The 23852-nt window shown below is 50.6% G+C and overlaps 1 protein-coding gene across 1 annotated transcript in view; it reads left to right on the forward strand.

Moving 5' to 3' along the window:
* The window catches only part of CCDC12 (coiled-coil domain containing 12), a 50211-nt gene extending 37159 nt beyond the window's left edge, over positions 1–13052 (forward strand). Inside the window, exons 3-7 of the mRNA XM_030845330.2 lie at positions 6180–6259; positions 7879–7940; positions 8186–8220; positions 9282–9358; positions 9456–13052. Coding sequence (XP_030701190.1) covers positions 6180–6259; positions 7879–7940; positions 8186–8220; positions 9282–9358; positions 9456–9541 — 340 coding nt within the window. The 3' untranslated portion in view covers positions 9542–13052. The remainder of the gene's footprint in view (positions 1–6179; positions 6260–7878; positions 7941–8185; positions 8221–9281; positions 9359–9455) is intronic.
* The last annotated feature ends 10800 nt before the right edge of the window (positions 13053–23852 follow it).

Genomic DNA, 23852 nt, shown 5'->3' on the forward strand with positions numbered 1-23852 from the left:
CTTCAGCTGGGCAGGGGCCTGTCTGAACTAGCTCTTGGCACATTCAAAATAACCAAGTGAAAAATCACTCTTAGATAATCATTGTCAACTTTTAAATTAATTAATTAATTAATTTTAGTTTTGACTGCATTGGGTCTTTGTTGCTGCGTGCGGGCTTTCTCTAGTTGCGGCGAGCCGGGGCTACTCCTCGTTATGGTGTGCGGGCTTCTCATCGCGGTGGCTTCTCTTCATTGCGGAGCACGGGCTCTAGGCCTGTGGGCTTCAGTAGTTGTGGCACATGGGCTCAGTAGTTGTGGCTCATGGGCTCTAGAGCGCAGGCTCAGTAGTTGTGGCACACGGGCTTAGTTGCTCCATGGCATGTGGGATCTTCCCAGACCAGGACTCAAACCCCTGTCCCCTGCACTGTCAAGTGGATTCTTAACCACTGTGCCACCAGGGAAGTCCCTCATTGTCAACGTTTGGTTGTTGTTTTCTGTCTGTTAAATTTCTGTTATATGTTCAGAACAATCCTTTGCAGACATTATTTTCAGTGGTTATATAATGATCCATGTAATGTCTGGGTGTATCTTTATGTATTTTATATATATTTTATTTTATTTTTTGAGTATGTAAAGGATTCATGATTCATAATGCAAAAGGTGTTAAAAGACACACAGGGGAAAAAAATCTTCCTTCACTCCCAACCTCCTAGTTGCAAGACCACCTTGAGGGCCAGCTGCTTGGCTCCTTTCAGAGGTGGACTGTGCACAGATATTCCAATATGCTGATATATATCCCCCCAACCCCCCACATACACATGCTTGTTGTTACACACGTGATAGCACACTATACTGCCATACTACTGTTCCTCACCTCGCTCATGTCAATTTGACAGTACATCTTGACATTCATTACACAGAAATTCATAAAAAGCATCTTCCTTGTCCCTTTGGTCATGTGGCGTTCTATTGTTCATATGGGCCAAAGGGCACATAAGCAGGGTTTGCATGATGCACTCTCCCCGCTAGGAGAGGGTTGGCTCCAGGAGGGGGCTCTTAATGTCTGTGTCCTCCAGAGCACCGTAGCACAGGACTCCCCTGTTTTGCAGCCTTAGACCGGGGGAGTCTGAAAGGCTCCTGGTTCTTCTCTGGCCTGGCTCTCTCCACCATCTGCCTTTGGCTCCTGGAGAGCTGGGGATCGGCTCACATTTCCTCAGTGTCTGGGCATTGCCTGGCGTAGGAAGAGCCCGTGCATTTGGAATCTGTCTTCTTTCCTTATCCAGAAGATTTCAGTCCAGGTCCATTTCACACCTAGTGCTGAGCAGAAAGGGCTGTAGATATAAGCAGTAAGATAAGAAGCCAGGCTCCTGGACTTACCAGTAACAATGCCAAGTGCATGGAGATCAGACATACTGGAGAGGCAGGTAGTAGGCTGTTCTTTGGCTGGGCCTCAACTGCTGGGGTATGTCCTGGCCAGCCCTGCCACTTGATGTGCAATGTGCAGAAACAGGCGCGTCCCTGCCACCCTGTGGGCCACACGAGGACCACTTTCGATCTGCTTGCGCAGTATTTTGAGAAGGCTTGGTAGGCCATGCGGGCTGGGCATGGCCTAGCCATGGGCTGCTGGGCTGCTCATTCCCACCTGCACTCAAGGGTTACTCTCTGGGCTTTGGAGGGTTGACCGTCCCATTTTGGGACAGTCTGCCATATTCCCCTCATAGCAGTTAGAGAGCTCTCAGGGTTTAGGAAGGGGCTTCTGGGGCAGCAGTGTGGAGTGGGAAGGTAGCACTTCTGGGCAATTTGACCTTTGCTCTGCAGGACACCACTCTGTGCAGTGTTGATGTCCACATTCTGTGTCACCCACAGCCTCATGAGAAATGATACCTTTGATTTCCATATGGAAGCCAATGAAAGCATGACACTTTCCATCCTGTCTCAAAAGCTTCAAAGCTGGATTTGAACCCAGGTCACACTGTTGGAAGGCCAAGGCTCTGTACCCTCTCACCCGAGCAGCTTCCTTGTTCTAAAATGGGGATAGCAGAACCAGCGTTTGGCTCTAGTGGCCTCCAGAAGGGTGAATTCCAGATGCCAGTGCTGCCTGATGAGTGCAGTCACATCCCACCCAGTCTCCAAGAGCTGTGACAGTTCCAGTCACTGCAGGGGGAAGCCCCCAGGATGGCAGCCTGGGCCCACCTCGTGACCCTCTTGTCTTACCGTTCGTTTCTTGGCTTTCCTGTTGTGTCTCAAGTCCGGTCTTCTTTTGGATTTTTTGTTTTTAATCTTTCCATGTCCTTCCTGTTATCTTGCTAATAATATACTCCTTTCCCTTATAGAGGTTTCCACAGCGATACAACATACATCCTTAACTTACCAAAGTCTAATAACAAGTCACATTTTACCATTTCCCATACAGTGCCACAACCTCAGAACACTTTAAGGCCATTTGCCTCTCTTCCTGTCTTCTGTACTGTTGTTGCTATATTTGAAATCCCACAAGTCATTATTACTGTTTATACAGTCAATATTCATTTAAATTTACCCACGTATTTACTCTTTCATGCTTCTCAAGGAATGCATTTCATTCCTTCCTGAGTTCCATGCTTCCATATGAGATCATTTTCCTTCAGTCTAAAGCATTCCCTTTAGTATTTCTTAAAGAACAGATCCTCTGATGACTAATCTTCCCAATTTTTCTTTATCTGGAAAAGTCTTTCTTTGAAGGCTGTTTAACCTAGCTTTATAATTCTGGTGTGGCATTTTATTTACTTTTGGCCCTTCCCATGTATCTCTCCATTGTCTTACGATTTTCATGGCTTCTGTTGAAAAATCAGCTGTCATTTTCAGTTTCTCCTTTGAAGTTTGGGTGTCTTTGTCCAATTTAAGAATTTGTCTTTGGTGTTAAGTAGTTTGACAGTGATTTGCCTAGTTATGCTTTTCTTTGGAGTTCATAGAGTTTCTTTAATCTATGGCTTGATGTTTTTAATTAATTCTGTAAATTTTTCACTCATTATCTCTTTAAATATTGGTTTGCGGACTCTAATTACATGTATGTTAGATCTTTCCACCATGTTCCATATGTTTCTTAAGTTATTTTCTATATTTTTCAACTTTTTTACTTCTGTCCCTCAGCCTGGATATTTTCTGGCTTATCTTACAGTTCACTAATCCTTTCTTTAGCAGTATCCACACTGCTGTTGAACCCATTTATTGATTTATTAATTTTGATTCTATTTTCACTTGTAGAATTTCCATTTGATTGATTTTTACAGTTTCCGAAATTCAGATCTCTGCTAAAATTCTTTTTTTTTTTTTTTTTTTTTTTTTTTGCTGTACGCGGGCCTCTCACTGTTGTGGCCTCTCCCGTTGTGGACTCTCAACCACTGCGCCACCAGGGAAGCCCTCTGCTAAAATTCTCAATCTTGTGGTATACCTTCCTGAACTTTTAATAATTTCAATTAATGCACATTTCATTTCTGATACTATATTCCAGTATCTAGGTCTCCTGTGAGTGCATTTCTGTTATCTTTATTTTTTTCTCTTGGCTTTGATTGAATTCTGGATATTGCATATGAAAAGTTCCAGAGATGATTTGGGATTTTGAATAGTTTATTTTCCCCCAGAAGGAGTTTATTCCAGCTTTTGGCAGACATGGATACCCTGACCTACCCTTTCAGGACTGATAAAGAGGCTTCCTCTCACTGAACACAAATTTTTGTCTCTTCAGCCTCATGAGATCGCAGGAAGCTCTGCTTGGTCTCTCGGCTTTTCAGCTTCTGCTTGTAAAAAGACAAGTGCTTTAAGGGGAAAGAAATGCCCAAAGCCAGGCTCACCTTGTTGCGCTTCCCTTCTTTCTGTGATTGCAGCCCCTCAGGTCCTTGTTGCCGTGGTAATTCACCAACACACAGATTTTTTTAAGCTTGCAGAAGGAGGGAATTAAACCTTGTTCCTTTGTTAGAAAGGCCAGGCCCCAGAGCAGAACCCAGTGCCCCATGACCTCTCCAGAAACTTTTGCCATTTGGTGGTAAATAGGGGTGGGGTGGGAGGAGCAGTTAATTGGACATTAGTGAGGGTCAGTCTCTTCATTATCTCTCAACAGACTGAACCAGGGAAGGACTTGAACCTAGCTTGACAGAGCTCGACACACCCAGCATAGCCTTCTTGTTTACAGATGTGAAAATCGGAGCCCAGCATGGGGCACTTCCACAGTGACTGGGACCCAGGTGTTCTTGAGTGCTTGAGCAGTGCTCAGCTCTAGGGCAGAACAGGGGACAGTGGCCGGCGGGGCTACCGGGGGTGCTGGGGGTGGTTGCTGTGCAGCCAGCCCACCAGATGCTGCTGCTCTTTCCTGTTGCTTCTGGCCTCTCTGTGTCTCCTGCTGTGTCCTCCCTCATTCCGGCTAGTCTTCTGAAGCAGGGCAGCAGGGGGTACTGGAGGTGTGGGTGCTTGTGGTTACTGCTATGAGCTCTGGGTACAGCTGCCACCAGACTCTCCTCTCTCTGATCTCTTACAAGACCCTGGAGCCAGTTTCTGAGAGTGACAGTTTTTTTTTTTTATTCTCACGAATCCCCCCAGTTTTCTTCCCACACCCAGTTTCTCTTCCACTTTTCTCCCCACCCTGTTACAAACGAAAGTCAGTGTACCGATCATGCCCCACTTTCTCTCCCAGTGCCTTAGTGACCTGGCATTTACCTCCAGGCATTAGGGGATGGTGTCCCTGCTCCTTAGAGGAGGTAGACCCTGGGAGTAGGCAGCAGGCTTCCTCCACACAGGCCATGCTGGTACTACTCCCAGGCACACAGGTTTAGCCAAGCCCCAGGACTGCAGGCCCTGGGGGCCCTGGCAGAGGGCAGGGGGGCAGGTGAAGCTGGTGAATAGGGGACTGATTTGGTGTCAGAAAAACCCCAAGTTGAGACCACTGTCACTTGCTAACTATGTAGCCACAGACACCTCCTGCCTCCCTTCTGGAAAAGCTTGCTTGCCCAGGGGCTGGAGAAATCAGCCACACATTTCCCTGGCACAGACAGAGGGTTCCATAGATGACAGACCACAGGAGGCCTCCTGTTGAGAAAATGTTCCCAGGATTTCTGAGGCGCCAGCAGCCCTGAGAGGGCTCAGAAGAGGTAGTGGGGAAGAAAGAGGACCCACATCCCAGTCCCATCTGGCTAACCGGTTGGGGAGGCCACTTCTGCCTCCCGCAGGGCCTAGATGGTCTGTCCTAGTGTCTCTGTCTTGCCTTTATTAAGCAGCAGCCCCCAGGAACTCTCTCTTTGCTACCCTGTGGAGTTAGCCAAGGGCCCATCCTGCGGGCAGGGTGCTGTGTGTGGGAGTCGGGGTTTGATGAGCTGCTGAGCCAGGGAGGCCTCCAGTGAGCACTTGGTACAGCCAGCCCTGCCCGAGGAGACTGCAATAAGAGGAAAACAACACCACGGTCGCTGGTCAATCCTAGTGTGCCATTCTGGCTCCTTGTGGCCGCTACCCCTTCGTGGAGGAGGTCGTGGGATCTGCTCTGGTAGATTTAAAAAACCCCTTGCAGGGGTGAGGTATGTGAACTTCTCATGGCTGTCCAGGTGCATTGTGGCTTTCCCAGCCTTGCACACTGTCATGCCTGTTCCCTCAGCCCTTGCTGGCCAGCACACCAGACCCTTGCCACCAGTAGCTGAGGCTCCAGGGAACGAAGGCTCTGAGGAGCAGGTGGGGCTTGGGGAACCAGTGGGTGACCACTGGCTTCCTCTTTTAGGAGTAGCTCTGGCCCTGGCTTGGAGTCACAGCTTGCCTTGTCTCAGATGCTGCGACCACTGCTGTATGACCCTATAAAAATGGTGCAGTCTCTTTGACCCCCAGTTCCCGTAACTGTCAAATGGAGATAATGCTGGAGAAGACATCCAGTGAATGCTCTCTGTACACCCCTGACCCCAGCTCTTGATGAGAACCTACAGTGCAGGTGGGGCTTTGGGAGAGCACCCGGCCCGGCTGCTAACTGGAAGGTGAGGAGGCTGAGGCTCGGAGAAGGGAGCCTATCACAGTGAAGCTTCTGTTCCTGTGCTGTCCCCCTTCACCAGGTCATCTCCAGAGAGACCAGAGGAAAGTCCAGGAAGTAGCCAGCTCCTATGGCTTCATCACATGCCAACCTGCAACCTGTATAAGGGGAATGAGACTATGTTATACCTTACTTTCTCTCTGCTTGTTCTCTCTGCCCTTTAGGGAACTCAGGCTGCGGAACTATGTCCCAGAGGATGAGGACCTGAAGAAGAGAAGGGTGCCCCAGGCCAAGCCAATCGCAGGTAGGTGGGCTGCATCTCCACCTCTGTTCCATGGCACTGTTGGTTGCCTCCACCTTGGCAGGTGTCACCGTCTCTTGGAGAATAACTGACAGTGCCGGGGCTGGAAGTTGGGCATCCAGGACCCTCCGTCACCATCTCGTGGCAGATGCACAGCTAGAAGCAGTCTGGGCACTGAAGCGGCCTGTTGTGCCTGCTCTGCCCTGCTCACGCCCTGCCTTGGAGGCTTTCCAGGGGCCTGTGAGGGAAGTGGCCACATCCCCTCAGAGGACCTCTCCGGGCTGAGAAGTGGAAGTGGCCCTGGGGCCCTTGGACAGCAGGGGCAGGGTGATGGGTGCTGCGGGCCCTTGGAGGGTCAGAGTGAGAGACGCTGAAGACGGGCTGACCATCCAGGTGCTTGGAGAGTAGTGGGCAGGCAGACACCCGCCCAGCTTGGGGCGTGGCAGTGCCAGAGCACAAAGGATGGGCAGAGGTGTTCTCACTGGTGGGATGAAGGGCCTGGCCCGGAGGCTGCCCCGTCACACCACGGTGTGGGGAGCTGCACAGCAGCCGGAGCATCTGGCCAGCTGCAGCCTGTCCAGAGCCATCCATGCTGGAGATGCTGGGGTGCTTCCTATCATGCAGATCCCTGGCCCTGGCCGTGTTTTTTATTCTTTGTTTTTATCAATTTTTAATTATATGAGTAATAAACTAATAGATACATTTATCTTATAAAAGAGTAAAGTGTTGCACATTCAGCCACACTCCAGTCTGCCTCCCCATCTCCTTCGGCCCTGAGATGCACACACTTCCCAGGTGATCTGCTTCATGGTTTGGGCCTTGCCGTGGTGAGGCAGTGGCATGGTGGGGAGAGTAAGGCAGGACAGAGGACAGGGACGGGGAGCTGGTCCCATGTCTCAGGGTCAGCACTTGTGGCTGGAGGGAGGTGAGGCAGGGCAGAAGGGCCATGAGGAGACCCGGGACAATGGTGAGGGGGGTTAGAGGAAGCCCATGGAGCCCAAATCTGTTGTTCTTGACATCTGTCCCCACAGGGTCAGGGCCCTCCTGGTCAGGCCACCCAGAGGCCCGTTGTGCTGTTGGCAGCTGGGTGGAGCCGGGAGGTACACGTGGGCAGGACTCCTCAAGGTGGCTGCCCCGCTGGTCTTGGGAGCACAGATCTAAGAGTGGGATGGGAAGAAATGCCACCTGTGCCCTGGCCATTCCCAGGGCACGTCCTCAGAGCCCAGGAGCCCCAGGAGGGTATGGGAAAAGCCAGTCCTCAAGGTCCTTCCCAAAACCATACTTTGGATATATCCAGGCAACTGTCTCATTTCCCAGCTGGGGACCCTGGGACTAAGAGAAGCACCCATGCTTCCTGGCTAGAGGTCTTGGCTCCATCTACTCTAGCTGGCTGCCGCCTGCTGGCCCTCCTTCATCCCCGGATTGCCTTCGTCCTGAGAAACCCAAGCCCTTCCTCCAGAGCTGCCTTTGCAGGATCTTCACCTCTAGGTAGTTAGGGGCCAAGGGGAGAGGCGGGGCAAGAAAGCCCAGACTCTCCCAGGGACCTGCGGCTGCAGTTTGCCTATCTGGGAGAGTGGTGGCTCCTTTCCGACCTGCCTCCGTTGTTGTCTTGCGCCCTCTAGTGGAAGAGAAGGTGAAGGAGCAGCTGGAGGCCGCCAAGCCAGAGCCCATCATTGAGGAAGTGGTGAGTGCCTGGGGGTGTCCCCATCCTCCCTTGCTCCTTCTGTGGGTCCTTTTCTCCTTCCCACCTGCTCTCTTCACACATCCTTCCTTCTCGTCACTTCTTTATTCCCTTTCTACCTCCCTGTTTCCCCTCAGCCCCCTCCTTCCTCCTCCCTTTTCTCCCCTTTTCCTACCTCTGTCCCCTGTCTTCTACTTCCCTTGGGGCTAAGCCCTTCCAGCCCTGACTTGTGTCTCCTCCCTCCCCAGGACCTGGCCAACCTCGCACCCCGGAAGCCTGATTGGTGAGTGTTGCCCATGTAGGACCAGTGCAGACTGACTGGGACACTCTTGGTGCTAGGCATGGGCTCCGGCTGGGCCTTTCCCAGCCTCGCAACGGGAGGCAGGCAGTGTAGACATACTGCCTGAATTATTATGTTCAGATTATTAATGTCTGAAGTAAGTGCCGAGAAGGACGTGAGTGGAGAATGAGAGGGACATGACGGGGAATGACACCTAAGGGTGGGGAGGGGCTCGGGCAGAGGGGGCTCAGCAGTCCCCTCCAAACGTCCCTTCTGAAAGGATGAGGGCCCGCCCCACCTCAGAGAGCTCCATTTGAACAAGACTGACCGTTGCCCTCAGGGAGCCATAGGGTAGAGGCCAGACGGTGGGAAGGGCAGATGAAGGTTTCTGTGCCAGTTCTGCCACCAGCTAGCCTGTTTACCTTTGGCCTCAGCTTCCTCTGCATTGAAATGGGGATGCTCATCCTTCATGGTGCCCCTTTGACTGGGCAGAGAAAGAGGGCGAGAGAGGGCCGTGTGTTCGCTTTACCTTGGTCCAGAGGCACCAGCCATTTCCCTCTCACTTGCAATTCTGTGTCAAGTACGGCACTAGCTGAAGGTGTTCTGATATGATGAAACAAAAGCATGGGGCGCGTGTCCTTGGAAACCCAGATCCGGGGAATAGGTGTGTGTGTGCACTTCTGGAAGCTCCTGGTGGTGAGGGTGAACGTGTGGTCGAAGGAGGAGCAGGACCCCCAGCGGGCCAGGGCAAGTCACTCCCTGATGGAGACCAAGGGGAACAGACAAAGAGAGGACCCTAAGAACCATCTGCCTTGTACACCTTGACTCGGTCCCCTGTGTTGGGTGGGTCTGTGGTGCTAGTCCCTGCCTCACTGGGACTGGCAAGGTTGGCTGGTGCTGGGTTTTGGAGGACACAGAAAGAGAGAGGGGAGGAGCATCCTGACCTCAGGCACCTGAGTGTGATTCCTGATGCCGGAGGGGCTGTGGGAGGGGAAGGCCCCAAGGCCACACCAGGCCAGCCTTCAGCCTCCGGCCTCCTCCCACCTCCCACCTCCCTGCTCCAGGGACCTCAAGAGAGATGTAGCCAAGAAGCTGGAGAAGCTAGAAAAGCGAACCCAGAGGGCCATCGCCGAGCTGATCCGTAAGTGCGGGGCCTGGTAAGGCAGCGTTCCCTGCCCTCTGGGTGGTGGCGCAAACACACGGCCCCTCTCCACTCCTCCTGTCTGCCACCCTTCCAGGTGAGAGGCTGAAGGGCCAGGAGGACAACCTGGCCTCTGCAGTGGCGGCCACCACCACCGAACAAGAGGCTGGTGACTCCGACTGAGGCACGCCCTATCCCCTCGCCGCCCGCCTTTCAGGCCTGTTCTATAGGAGGATGGTCTTGGGCAAGGGTCAGGGCTGGGCTTGCCATCACCTCCAGTTTGGCCTCAGAACAGTGACTCCCTGCCTAGCAGTCTGAACCCCACCCCTCCCCATGCTGTGAGGTCGGCTCCTTGTCTCCTGAGTGGTCCCCAGCATGCTGAGTTGGGGCAGAGCCAGCAACAACTCTGTGGGCTTGCTGTATCTCTACATATATATGTTATTTTGAATTTTTTTAATGTCTGGAAATAGAAACAAGCAGACCCCTGTGTATGGCAGAAACCTCCTGAATATTTGGGATACTCTGGGTTTGGGCCCCAAGACGGGGCAGCTGCAGAGGTGATGTTTAATATGAGTAAGCCCTGTGTTGGGCTGAACATGTTGAGGCTGGAGGGGTGGAGAAGGCCCAGGCCTGACCTTCTGGGTCCAGGTTTCTGGTCCAGTCCTTGGTCAGCGGTGATCATCTCAAAATCCTTGGGTGACAGAGATAGGCCTTACAGTAGTTTGTGGGATACCTTGGAGAGGCTCCCACTCTGGTCCTCTGTGGACGCCCTCGCAGTGAGAAGGAAGCGACTGGGCCCATGAAGGGGGTGAACTGTGCCTTGGCAAAGCCTCGACTCTGGGCCACTACAGATTCGGGGCCCCTGGCAGTGCTCGTTCACATTCCACCCACAGCCCCAGCAGCCCATCTCCCCACTTCACCGGCCAGAGCTAGACGCTGGCTTCCCTGGCACAGGGCACCCGTATGGGGGAGAGTGGCCCATTCTGCTAAAGACTGGGGTATTGTAGCCTGGGTTTTGGGGGTGGTCTTGGACCCTGGGTCCCCAAGGTCCTGGCTTCAGGACCATGAGCCTCCTCTGTGGAGCTGACTCTCCAGAATGACCAGCTGGCCACAAGTCTGACTCCAGGTACCTGTGACCATTTAGAGTTTCATCTCCTCCAGGATGATCACACTCTTAAGTTTCCTTCATGGTTTCCCCTTGAGCCTCCCGCCCCTGCCCTGAGTCATCCCAGTGTGTTCCTCCCTCTGTGCCAGCTTCTAGGAACACAATGGCCCAGCTCTGGTAGACGGTGCTGAGGACTAGGGCGGTAGAGGTGGAAGGAGTGTGTGCACACGGACTGTCACTCATACAATAAAGTAAATGGTTTAACTTAAAATTATGCAACTCCTCTAAGAAGATAGTTCTTGGGAAGGGAGCAGAAACTGGCAGCTATGAGTAAGGGCTGAAGTGGTAGGTGGCTGACTGCTGTGGTGAGCAGTGAGACAAGGCCAGGACTGATTCCCACAATGGACAGGGATCAGACATGCCCCACAGGTGTCAGGACTGGAGCCAGGCTCTCTCTGCATAGCCAGGGTCTAGAGCTGGGCTTCCCTTCCTAGGAATAAAGGGTGAAAAGATGCCCCCACCTCCTGGGATTGCAGTTGGAAGCAGGATGTTTGTCTGTGGCAGTGTAGGACTCAGACACCTGTGACTGGCAACTAGGCTCCCACTCAGCACCAGAGTAAGGATATCCCCACTGTATGAGAGCCCAGAGAGTTAATGAAAGGTTTGCTTCTGCATTTGCAGCCCTGTGTGCCCTATAGAACAACGGCCCTGCAGGGAGAGAGAAAAGCAAAAACTATCACCCATGAGGGACACTCAAAAATTATAAAATGCATGAGAAAATCCAGTGCCATAAAGAATGGCCAGCAGCCCAACAAGTGGGAGAATTTCTACTTGAAGAAAGTAAAACGATAATATCCTAACAGGCTTTAAAATGAGCATTTGTTTTATCACCAGTGAGATCAAAGAGGGACTTTCTGATCTCACACAACTCAAGAACAGGGATTTGGTATAAGAAACAACTGATTAGAAATCTTGGAAATAAAGAATGTTTATTTATTTATTTATTTAAATTTATTTATTTATTTTTGGCTGCGTTGGGTCTTCGTTGCTGCGTGCGGGCTTTCTCTCATTGCGGAGAGCGGGGGCTACTCTTCGTTGTGGTGCACGTGCTTCTTATTGCGGTGGCTTCTCGTGTTGCGAAGCACAGGGCCTAGAGTGCGTGGGCTTCAGTAGTTGTGCCACGTGGGCTCAGTAGTTGTGGCTTGCTGGCTCTATAGCGCAGACACAGTAGTTGTGGCGCACGGGCTTAGTTGCTCCGCGACTTGTGGCATCTTCCCGGACCAGGGCTTGAACCCGTGTTCCCTGCATTGGCAGGTGGATTCTTAACTGCTGAGCCATCAGGGAAGCCCAAGAATGTTTATTAAAGTAAGAAACTCACTGGAGGAGCTAAATGATTACTTATAGTCAAAGAAGGGATTAATAAATTGGAAGTAAAGTTGAAGATCCAAAAGGTGGCAGAGAGAGAGAAGGAGAGAGAGGGGATAGGTTGAGAGCCCTGACGTACTGGTAGCTGTCCTTTAGCTGATAGGAATTCGTTTGGGAAAAGAAAACTGGAGAAAAAAGGTACTTGAAGAAGGAGTAGCAATCACTTCTGTTTCTGGCATCTCGGTAGGATGGTTGCCTGAAGTGATCTTCCCTTGGAAAACAGCTAAAAATACTAGGTAAATAAATATTGACAAATGCTTTTTAAATGCATCAATGATCTGGCAAGAAAGTATGGAATACTCAGGCCAAAAGGTAAGAGAAGTGGCAGAATGCTGAAGCCTGACCTTTGCCCTGGAGGTATATGACAAGCCAGGTGAAATCGAGCCTTGGTTTTGGAGGCCCTCAGTGCCTGGTGGGGCCCCAAAGGGCAGCACCCTCTGTAAACTAATAATCAGTCTGTACTCTTGACATCCCAAGGGGAGCTTGAACCCTGCCAATTACTGGAGTAGAATAAAGTCTCCCTTGAGAATTGAGGCAGCCCTCCCTCATGTGGGTTTGCACACGGGAAACCTCAGGTCAAGATTTACAGTGGTCCCAGAATGTGGTGGTCTCAGACACTTGATAGAAGGAAATGCAGATCCGACCTGAATGAATCTTTATTCATCTGAGTCCTCAAAGAATCCCCACCAATAAAGTTCCAAGAAAGAGGAATAGCTTACAGAAAAGTTCACGAGATATACTAGGCAACAAAGCACTCAGAGCAAAGGACATCAGAAAGAACATGGTAGCATGAGAGTTGCAAAGACTTCAGACATTAGAATTATCAGTCAGATAATTTCAATGTTTAAAAATGATTTAAGAACTAAAAGAGAAGCTTGAAAACCAGAATAGATTTGCAGAAGAACCAAAGTGATGCTCTAGAAGTAAAAATTATTATAGCAATTTAAAACCTTGTATCTGTGAATTAGAGCCAAAGAGACAATTTGTGAATAGGAAGCTAGATCTGAAGAGGTTATCCAGAATGCAGCCAGCGCGATAAACAGATCAGTAGTGTAAACAAGAGGCTAAGAGATATGAAGGATAGAGTGAGAAGATCCAACTTGTGGTTGGAGTTCCAGGGGGAAAAAAAGGCAAAAATGGGGCAAAGGTCTTTTTTTTTTTTTACATGACTGAACTTTTCAAAATCACCAGTCCACAGGTTCAAGGTCAGCAGTTCTCAAGCTGGGCAACCAAAAGACATCTGCAGTCAAATGTTCTGTCTCTTGTTATGGGTGGTGACTCATTAGGTATGTTCACTTTACAAATATTCATTGAGCTGTACATATACGTTTTGTGCACTTTTTGTATGTTCATTACAGCTCAATAAGCAAGTTTGCCTCAAGTTTTTTCACACTTTGTATTAATTATAAATTGCTGCATACAAATTACCCCAAATCTCTGTGGCTTAAAACAACAAATCATTATTTTCTGACAGTTTCTGTGGATCAGGAATTCAGGAGTGGCTTAGCTGAGTAGTTCTAGTTTGGGGTCTCTTTGAAGTAGCCGTCAAGATGTCCTCCAGGGCAGCAGGCAACGCAAGGCTCAACTGGGGCTGGAGGATCTGCTTTAGGACCGTTTCCACTCCCAGCGCTCACAGGAATGCATAGAGAAGCATTACGCACCCACAGTTCTTGCCGCGTGCACCTCTCCATAAGGCTTGCATGAGTGTTCACATGTGGTAGAGGCTGGCTTTCCCCAGAATGAGTGATCCCAGAGAGGAAGCAGGAGGAAGCTTTAGGGTCTTTTATGACCAGGTCTTGGAAGTGATATTCTGCCACAGTCTGTTTGTTAGAAGCAAGTCACTGCGTCCAGCCCACGCTCAAAGGGAGAAGAAAGGGAGAAGAATTAGGTTCCACCTCGAGGTGGAGTCTGAGAATTTGCGGACGTGTTTAAAAACCAGTACATACGTGAACACATTGTAATAAATTGTCAGAACGAAAAGACCAAGAAACAGTCTTAAAATTAGAGATTATATTTTCTTTCAAAGAGCAAGCCCACAGCAAATGTCTCAAACACAGCCGGTGTTAACTGGAATGGTACCATCTGGCATCAGTGTTAACTGGACAAAAGGTAATTGTCAACTTGAAATTCTATACCCAGAGAAAATATGTTACAAGTACAAAATATTTTTAGACAAACAAGATCAGAGGTTTTGTCACCAGCAGACTTTTTAAAAAAAATCTATCTTGAGGTAATGAAAATATTCTAAAGTGGATTATGGTGATGGTTGTACAAGTCTGTGAATATGCTAAAAGCCATTGGATTGTACCTTTAAATGGGTGAATTGTATGAGGTATATATTATATCTCAATAAAGCTGTTTTTTTAAAAAAGAAATAAGCATTCTCCTTAAAAAAAAAAAAAAAAAACTGAATGTCTTTTTTTGAATGAATGTCTTCAGACTGAATCCCAGATGGAAAATCTGAGATCGTAAGAAGGAATGAAGAGAAAGAAAGTGTAAATTTAAGTAGACGTTAACCTTATAAAACAAATACGTGTTGTGAAGTAAAAGTAAAACAAGGGCTAGGGTACATAACAACAATAATAGTAAGTCCTGAGGTGATCGGTGATTGGAATTACAGCCACCTACCAAGCTCACTCAGGAAGAGAGCAAAGACTCTGGTATACAGACAGGCTGACATTTCTAGGATAACGCTAAAAATAGAAATAGAGTGATAGAATGTACCCCTTCTTTTTTTCTTTTTTTTTTCTTTTTTTTTTTTGCTTCACCATGCAGCATGTGGAATCTTAGTTCCCTGACCAGGGATCAAACCCCTCCCCCCTGCATTGGGAGCACAGAGTACTAACCTCTGGACCGCCAGGGAAGTCCCTAGTACCTCTTCCAAAGAAATTAAGAAAAAAAAAATGGACTGAGAAAAATAAATTATCCAAAAGAAGGCAAAGAGAGAAAAAGGTGGGACAGATAAATCCAAATATGTCATTAATTACTATTAATGTACCTGTTCGCTTTTTTTAAAAAAAACTCTTGTCTGATGTCATTTAAAAAAAGAAACCTAAACCCAGTCTTTCAAACAGATTGAAAGGGATTAGAAAAGCTCTGTCATGCTCAAAATCAACAGAAGGAAGCTCAGCTAGCTGGGGTGATGCCAGACAAGGGAGACTTTCAGACAGAAGGGTTACTAGCTACCCTGGTGTGCTGTGGAGCAGCGGGCCTCCCACCTGCCACATGTGGGAATGCTGGTTGGTAAGACCACTTTTGCAAAAGTTGAACTGGTGCACAGCCAGTGACCAGCAATTCCACCATTAGTGTCCTAGAGCACTGTTGCACAAGAATACCGGGAGACAGGGACAGGAACCCTAATAGAAGCAATGTTCATAATAGCACACATACACACAGTAAAACACAATGAGTTATTGTTTTGACAGTGGAATACTCTATAGCAAGGAAATGAGCTATAGCCCCGTGTAAGATTGTGGATACATCTCAGAAGAAGCAAGTCAGACTTCCCTGGTGGCGCAGTGGTTAAGAATCCACCTGCCAATGCATGGGACACGGGTTCGAGCCCTGGTCCCAGAAGATACCACATGCCACGGAGCAACTAAGCCCGTGTGCCACAACTACTGAGCCTGCGCTCTAGAGCCCACGCTCCACAACAAGAGAAGCTACCGCAGTGAGATGCCCACACACCACAACGAAGAGTAGCCCCCGCTCGCCACAACTAGAGAAAGCCCGCACGCAGCAACGAAGACCCAACGCAGCCAAAAATAAATAATTTTTTTTTTTTTTAAAAAGAAGCAGGTCACAGAAGAAAAGAAGTATGAGACATTTGTGTGATGTTCCAACACAGGCAGAGTAGAACAATACACTCTCTAAGGATACACACATGGGTGGTAAAGTCGGCACAGAAGAGCAAAGGCAATGATCCTCATCATCAGGCTTGTGGTTAGCTCTGGGAAGGGGCCCTCTGAGGTGTTGATAATGTTCTTTTTCTTGGCTTAAGGGGTGGGAATTCATTTTATTCTTTATCCATTCATTTTCTCCATTTTTTTTTTGGTTGTATATACTGTATTTCACACAATTTTAAAAGAAATTTCCAGAATCCACAACCTAAATTACTCAATGAGTATGAAGTAGAATTTTTTTAATGGCTACATCTGCAGTTTCACTACAATGGTCAAGATTAGAACATTGAGGGGAAAGAGGAAAATCCAACAAGCTACAGGAGGGGAAAAAAAACAACAACAACGGAAAGTTTGCCTACTAATGAATGAGTTCCACTTTTCATCAGTCAATGGTAGATAGTAGAAGACAAATTTTTCCTAAGTGCTGAGGAAACATAAATGTCAGTCTGCTCAATAATAAATAATAAGGGCAAGATAGACATTTTCAGGCTTATGACACTAAGTGTTTACTCTGCACTGATCTTTGCTGAAAGAACTACTAAAGGATGCTCCGTAGCAGGAGGAGGAGGGAGGGGGCAGGGAGAAGGATATGGGAATCAGGATGACATTTGGCAGATGCTCACCTACAGGATTTTAAGTGAGGAGGGGTTTTTTCTTGTGTTATGTCTAAGGTGGTACAGTGACTCCTTGAGACCACGAAGGACGTGAGTCCCTTCTGTGTCCTCAGCTGCTGTCCTTAACTCTCTTGGAGGCCTTCACCCCCCCCCCCCAACCGACCTCCCAGGTTTGAGCTACAGGCAGGAGGGGGAAGGGCAAAGGGCAAGCCAGCTGAAGAAACCATGACTTCAAGCCCTGTCCCCCATGCTTTCCTTCACATCTGATCAGCCATTACTGTGTCAGATCCAACCCTAACTGCAGACATGTGGGGAGTAAGGGTATTTTAAGCTGGGCACATTGCCACCATGATTGAAATTGAGGTTCCATGAGAAAGGAAGAAGGGTAGAAAGAGTACCGGGAAGGCAGCCAGCAGTGCCTGCCACAGGATGCAGGAAGAAGTGGTGAGCAAAGAAAGTGGTAAACATTGCAGAAATCAGTAATTGACTAACAAGAAATAAAGACTGACGAAGAAAGAGGAGACAGGGACTTCCCTGGTGGTGCAGTGGTTAAGAATCCTGCCAATGCAGGGGACATGGGTTCAATCCCTGGTCCAGGAAGATCCCACATGCTATGGAGCAACTAAGCCTGTGCGCCACAACTACTGAGCCCATGCTCTAGCGCCCACGAGCCACAACTACTGAGCCCACGTGCCACAACTACTGAAGCCCACACGCCTAGAGCCCGTGCTCCACAACAAGAGAAGCCACCGCAATGAGAAGCCCGTGCACCGCAATGAAGAGTAGCCCCCGCTCACCACAACTAGAGAAAGCCCATGCGCAGCAACGAAGACCCAGTGCAGCCAAAAATAAATAAAAAGAGAAAAAAAGGAAAGAGGAGACACACATTAGGCATGTTAGGAATGAAATAACGCTATCACCATAGACCCCATGGACATCAAAAGGACAATAAAGGGGTACTGTAAATACCCACATTTTGACAAGTTGATGAAATGGACCAATTCCTTGAAAAGTGCAAACTGCCATAACTCACCCCAAATGAAAAAGATAATTTGCATAGCTCTGTAACTATTAAGGATATTGAATTCATAATTTTTAAACCCCTGAAAAAGACATCTCCAAGCTCAGGTGGTTTTACTGGAGAATTGATACACAGGTTTAATGCAATTCATATCAAAATCTCAGTAAGATTTTTATATATAGACAAGATTATTCTAAAATGTATCAGGAAGGTTACAAGAACAGCTTAAACAATTTTTAACTAGAAGAATAAAGCAGGAAGAGTCAATCAACCCATTTCAAGACTTATTATACAGCTACAGTAATCAAGATGGTGGTATTGGTGGAAAAGTAGGCACATAGATCAATGGAAGAATACAGAGAACTCAGAAGTAGCCCCACATAGGTATGGCTCACTAATTTTTGGCAAAGGTGCAAAATGAGCTCAATGGAGGAAGGACAGTCTTCAGTAAATTGTGCTGGAGTGATTGGATATCCATCCAAAGGTCCCAAAAAGGAACCCCAACCTACACTTCAGACCTTATACAAAAATTAAAGTGGATTATAGGAGAAAACCTTCAGGACCTAGAGCTTGGTGAAGAGCGTTCTTAGACATGAGAAAGCACGATTCATAAAGAAAAAAAAAGGGCAAATTTGACAACCAAAATGAAAAGCTTTTGCTCCAACAAAGACCCTGTTAAAAGGATGAAGAGAAAATCTACTGACTAAGAAAATACTTGCAAACCCCATATCTGATAAAGGACTCCTACCTAGAATAATACAGTACTCTTGATTGGAGGGACAGGCCCCAGCAACAGACTCTCAGGCCCCAGCAGCCCCTTTGTCATAGGGCTGAAGAAATGGGCCAAGTGGCAGTGCCCAGCTCTGTGGATGGAGCCCCGGTGTGCCCACTGCTACCTGGCTCACCAGGCACTCCTCCAGGACAGCCCTGACCTCCTAACACTCCAGGCCCCTCTTCCTGCTGGAAATCCTCAAGGACATCTGGCCTCTGGGTCATCTCAGGAGAGGTGTCAGGTTTGAAATGTTCGGCAACAGCATGGATACCCCTTTGCCAAGCAGAGGACAGGAGTACAGGGCCTGCTGGCCCAGAGACTCACGCTTGATGCCTCTGGGTAAGAGGGAAGGCAGCACGAGGGCTGGGAGGAAGTCATACCTGGGATTGCAGGGACAGGACCCTAGAGGCCAGGTGGACATCCGGGCTGGTATAGGGCCTGTAACACGGTGAGGAATCGCAGACGCAGGGTCACAGAGAGGCATAGCCCCTAAAGTTACAAGGGAAGATTCTGTCTAGCCCAGTGGGCTGCAGGTGAATTGTGTGAAGGTGACCAGTTTGGGCAAATCAAGTCCCCTGGACTCTACCTGTGCATCCTCAAGCCCAAGGCATCGTCCAGGCCAAGTCCCCTGTTGGGGTTTCATGCTGCTCTTCCCCACCCCTGGCCTTCAGTGTGCAAGACTCCTGCTCACCTTCAGGTGACCTCTCCATGGGGCTCTGAGCTGCATCTGGGGCCTGCTGCAGCACCCTTACAGGAGCTGGGGATTCAGGCATTAATTCATCCTGTTTCCTGAGTATCCACCTTGTGCTGGACACTGTTCCAGGGGTTAAGGATGCAGCTGTAAACCTGACGTTGCCCTGCTCTCCAGGAGCTGACCTTCCAAGTGGTCTCGGGATCTGTGCTAGGAGCCACGTTCCTTTCCTCAGACCAGTCTAAAAGACTTGGCTTTCCCCAAACCATCTCACTGGGCATCACAGTGCGGGGTAGTGAGTGGTGGGGATCTAGGGCCAAGAGCCCAGCAATTCTATTCAGCCAGCAGACCTTTATGGATAAGAATCTCCGTGTAGCCTTTATTTCCCCTGTTGCCCACACACGGCCACTGGGGGGCAGCAGAAGACACCGACCCAGGGCCCCTGCAGGGGGAGTGTGGGTCAGCATAGCCTGCTTTTCCCGCTGCTGAAGTGGATCTTCTGTAAGGAACCTCACCCCACCAGAGGAAGCACCCCATCCTTTCCCGTGGGGCCTGTGTCATTTAAGGGGCTGATATCAGAGGTGATCCCGGGAGTGGGGCTCAGTCAGCCTGAAACCCAGAACAGTGGTGGCCATGTCCTGGGGAGCAACAGAACCCTCCACTCTGCCCCACCGACACCAGCCTTCCGCAGGTTCCAGGCACCAGGCACTTTCGGGTGTGTGGGCTCCAAGTGGAGTGTATTGTGTACCCTCCCAACCCTGTGGGGAGCACCAACCCTGCCAGGTCACAGGCAGCCTCATCCCTCCCGAGGGAAGGTCTACGTATGTGTGAGACGTGTGTGGACCAAATACTCAGGGATGTGGACCCACTGTAGCCTGGCTGGGAAAGGGGCCCCACCTGGAGGGTCAGGTCCCCTTAGCCCCTGGGCCAGGTCTGACATGGCACCCCCTGGGCCTGTCCTGAGCATCTGTTGCTCAGAGCCAAGCTGCAAAGATGCCTAGATCCAGGGGCCATCCAGGTGGTGTAGGGGACTCACCCACTGGATGGGCAGAAGTGGGTATCCATAGAGCACAGTGGTTGAGCATGCTGGGTTCTAGGGCTGCTTCCCTCCCTGCCTTAGGCCTGGACTCAGGGCCTCTGGCAGCTGTGGGCTGGGCAGGGGTGTCCAGCCTATTTCCCGGCCAGCCTGCCCTTTCTCTATGTATTTACTGGTTTTCTTAAAATGTTCCCATTACTCAGGGCTCTGGTCGGCACTGAGACAGAAATAAATCCCACAAGGTGGCCCAGCCAGAAACCCGGAATCCGATTCCCCCTCAAAGGCCGAAAGAAGCTCCTGTGCAGAGCATGCTCAGACCGCAGTGGCTCACACACTCCACATGGCCACAAATATGTCCACACAAACCCCACGCACACACACCTGCAAACGCATGCATTCACATACCTAAACCTCCGCACGCACAGATGCCCTACACACATGCAGGCACTCACATGTCCCCCACACACTCACATTTGCCTAATGCACACACGCACACATTCACACATGCGCTCAGCCCACTGACACAGATTGACCTCATATGCACACACGCATTCACGTGTACACGCCCCCCATTGCAAAATGGATTTATGCGCACACACACCCTCCCCCCTACACACACACACATGAACTCGTCCCATACACTCGTGCACACACTCCCTGGCAACGAGGCTTACACTCAGTCATGACCACACACTCTGGGATCACAAACTCAGTCATCCTCAAGGTGCTGCTGGGCGAGAAAAGTGGTGAGGCTGTGGAGGGTGGGAGGACGAGGCAGCCTCTGAGCAGCTCTGGAGGAGAGTGGCCTCATGGGAACGCAGGCCCGAGGCTGCCAGGGCTTCTGAATTTTTAAAAGAAACTGAAAAGCTGAATTTTTATGTGAAATATCCTGATTTTTAAATGTTGGCTCAAGATGTTGAAAATACTATGAGGGCCAAACCAAACATGTCTCTGGGCCAAATTCCACCCACAGGCGGCGTTCTCAGACCACGGGTCCACACAGACACACACACACAAATAGACACACACATATACACAGACATACCAATAAATACAAACAGACATATTGGTACACACACAGTACAGTCACGCACACAGACACACCAAAAGACACACATGCAAATGGACACACAGATACATATTACAAACATGAGCACATTACCAACACACAGACACAGGATACAAATAGAACTACAAACTGACAGTACGAATAGACACAGCAGATACATATAACTAGGCACATATACAAACAAACACACGCAAATGCAAATAAGCATATATACAAACACATACACATAACAACAGACACACAGCACACCTCTCTATCTCACTGGTTGGGGTGCGCTTGTTGGGGGCAGGTAGCCTGACAGTTTCGCCTCTGGGCAGGGCCAGGACGTGGTTCACACCAAGGCCGTCCCCTGACTCATACGTGCTGCAGCAGGAAAAGGGTGCTGGGGCAGAGGCCCCCAAGGAGGGCTGACTGGAGAGCACCGCGTGGGGAGTGGAGAGGAGCAGGTGGAGGGCCTCGTGCACCAGGGCCTGGAGTCTGGAGCCACAGGTACTGAAGCTCTGAGAAGGGAGCTTGCAGTGGTCACAAGCCCGGTGTCCCATGCCCAGAACCCCGTCCTCCCAGCCTGGCCTCGTCCCCTCCTCCTCGCCATTGGGAAGCAAAGCCAACAGGAGCCCCATGGGGCTGTCCATCAACAGAGTCCCCTGCCAGAACCGCTGGCCGTGTCCCCACCCTGCAGTCTGTGAACTGGGACTGAGAACCATCAGGCCTTCCAGTCAGGAAGCCTTTGGGGGCGTTGAAACTCTCCTCTCTACCCCCCTAAAACAGATGCTGCAGGTGGCAGGGGCATAATTAATTCAGGCACACGAAGGGCCCCACCTTCCCTCCTTTCACGCACAGATGGAAGGCTGAGGCCTGAAGGGATGGTTTTAGGCCTGGGATACAATTTTCTGCCTCCCAGACCCTGGCCCCTTTCCTGACCCCCAGCCTTTGGATGGGAAGGAGATGCCCAGGATCCACACCCACCCTCTTGGCCCCACTGCCTGCATGACCGGGATGCCGAAGAAGGAGGGAGCCTCTCACCTGGGGATGTCCTGGCCTTCAGTGCTGAGGGCCCCAGGTCTGCCCAAGGGAAAAGTAAAGTCCTTGTCCAGGCAGCCAAGAGCTAGCCTGGGGGCCCACCAGGGAGCAGGTCGGGGTACTGAGACCACACAGGCCAAGAGACCTAGACAGGAGCCTGACCTCAGAGGTGAAGCTGAGGCTCAGAGAGGGAAGGCAGCTTGCCCTGGATCACACAGCAAACACGGGAAGCCAGCCAGGGCCCAGACCCCTGTCTGGCTCTAGAGTCCCCTACGCTGCCCAAGAGGAGGCTCCTCTGCCCCAGGCAAGGCTTGTTTCAGTTGGCCGTGGGAGCCTCGGGCTGGGATCATTCTGGGGCTGGCTGAGGAGACAACAGGGTTATAGCTGAACACAGTCCAGCCTGTGTGTCCCAGTGCTCAATGAGAGCCACTGACCCAGCACCCTCTGACCGGGTCCCCACAGCCAGACCTCACTTCTAAAAATGAAGGCAGAGCCAGGACCCTGTTAGGACCCCTGATGGATGGATGGTCCACGTCCCCTCTAGTACCCTCAGAGCAGGACTGCACCCCCTCGGACCACCGCCCCCGCCCCCCCCCCCCGGCAGGTCCATGACCCCTCACACCCCCTAGGAGCAAAACTGTATCACTCAGACCCCCTGGGGCAGGGTCACGTCACTTCATGTGCCCTCAGAGCAGAGCTGTGTCCCTGCTGACCCCCACAGAAGGTCTGTGCCCCATCAAGCACTCTCAGAGCGCTGCTTTTTCCCCTCAGAGCCCTCAGGAAGTCCATGCCCACAAGCACCCTCAGTGTAGGGCTGTGTCCCCGCAGTGTTTCCCACCCCAACGGCTCCTTGTCCCTTCATGTGCCCTCAGGGAAGGATGGTGTCTCCACACCACACAGGGCAGGTCTTGCCCCTCACGCACCGTTGGAGCAGAGCTGAGTCCCCTCAGACTCCCCGTGGAGGTCCATGTCCCTCACGTGCCATCAGGGAAGGATTGTGTCTCCTCAGACCACACAAGGCAAGTCTTGTCCCCTCTTGCACCCTCGGAGCAGAGCTGTGTCCCCTCAGACCACATGAAAGGTCCATGTCCCCTCACTCACCCTTGGAGCAGAGCTGTGTCCCCTGAGACCCCCTTAGGAGCTCAAATGTCCCCTCATATGCCCTCAGAGCAGAGCTATGTCCCCTCAGACCCTCACGGAAGGTCGATGTCCCTTCAGGTGCCCTCAGGGAAGGATTGTGTCTCCAGGCCACACAGGGCAGGCCTTCTCTCCTCACATGCCCTTGGAGCAGAGCTGTGTCTCCTCAGACCCCCTCAAAAGGTCCATGTCCCCTCACTTGCCCTCTGGCACAGCTGTCCCCTCAGGCCCCATCGGGAGGTTCATGTCCCCTCACGCACAAACAGAGCAGAGCTTGTCCCCTCAGACCCACTCAGGAGATTCAACGTCCCCTCACATGCCCTCGGAGCAGAGCTGTGTCCCCTCTAATCCCCTCAGGTGGTTCAATGTCCCCTTACGTGCCCTTGAAGCAGAGCTGTGTCCCCTGAGACCCCCACAGAGGGTCCATGTCCCCTCGCGTGCCCTCAGGGAAGGCTTCTGTCTCCTCAGACCACACAGGGCAGGTCTTAGGCCCTCACGTGCCCTTGGAGCAGAGCTGTGTACCCTCAGACCCCCTCAGTTCTCCAATGTCCCCTCACGCGCCATTGGAACAGAGCTGTGTCCCCGCAGACCCGCAAGGACGGTCCATGTCCCCTCACGTGCCCTCAGAACCGAGCTGTTTCCACTCAGACCTCTTCAGGAGGTCCAATGTCACCTGTCATGCCCTCGGAGCAGAAAGTGTCT

Source organism: Globicephala melas, chromosome 11 (genome assembly GCF_963455315.2).
Source record: "Globicephala melas chromosome 11, mGloMel1.2, whole genome shotgun sequence".
NCBI classification, from domain to species: domain Eukaryota; kingdom Metazoa; phylum Chordata; class Mammalia; order Artiodactyla; family Delphinidae; genus Globicephala; species Globicephala melas.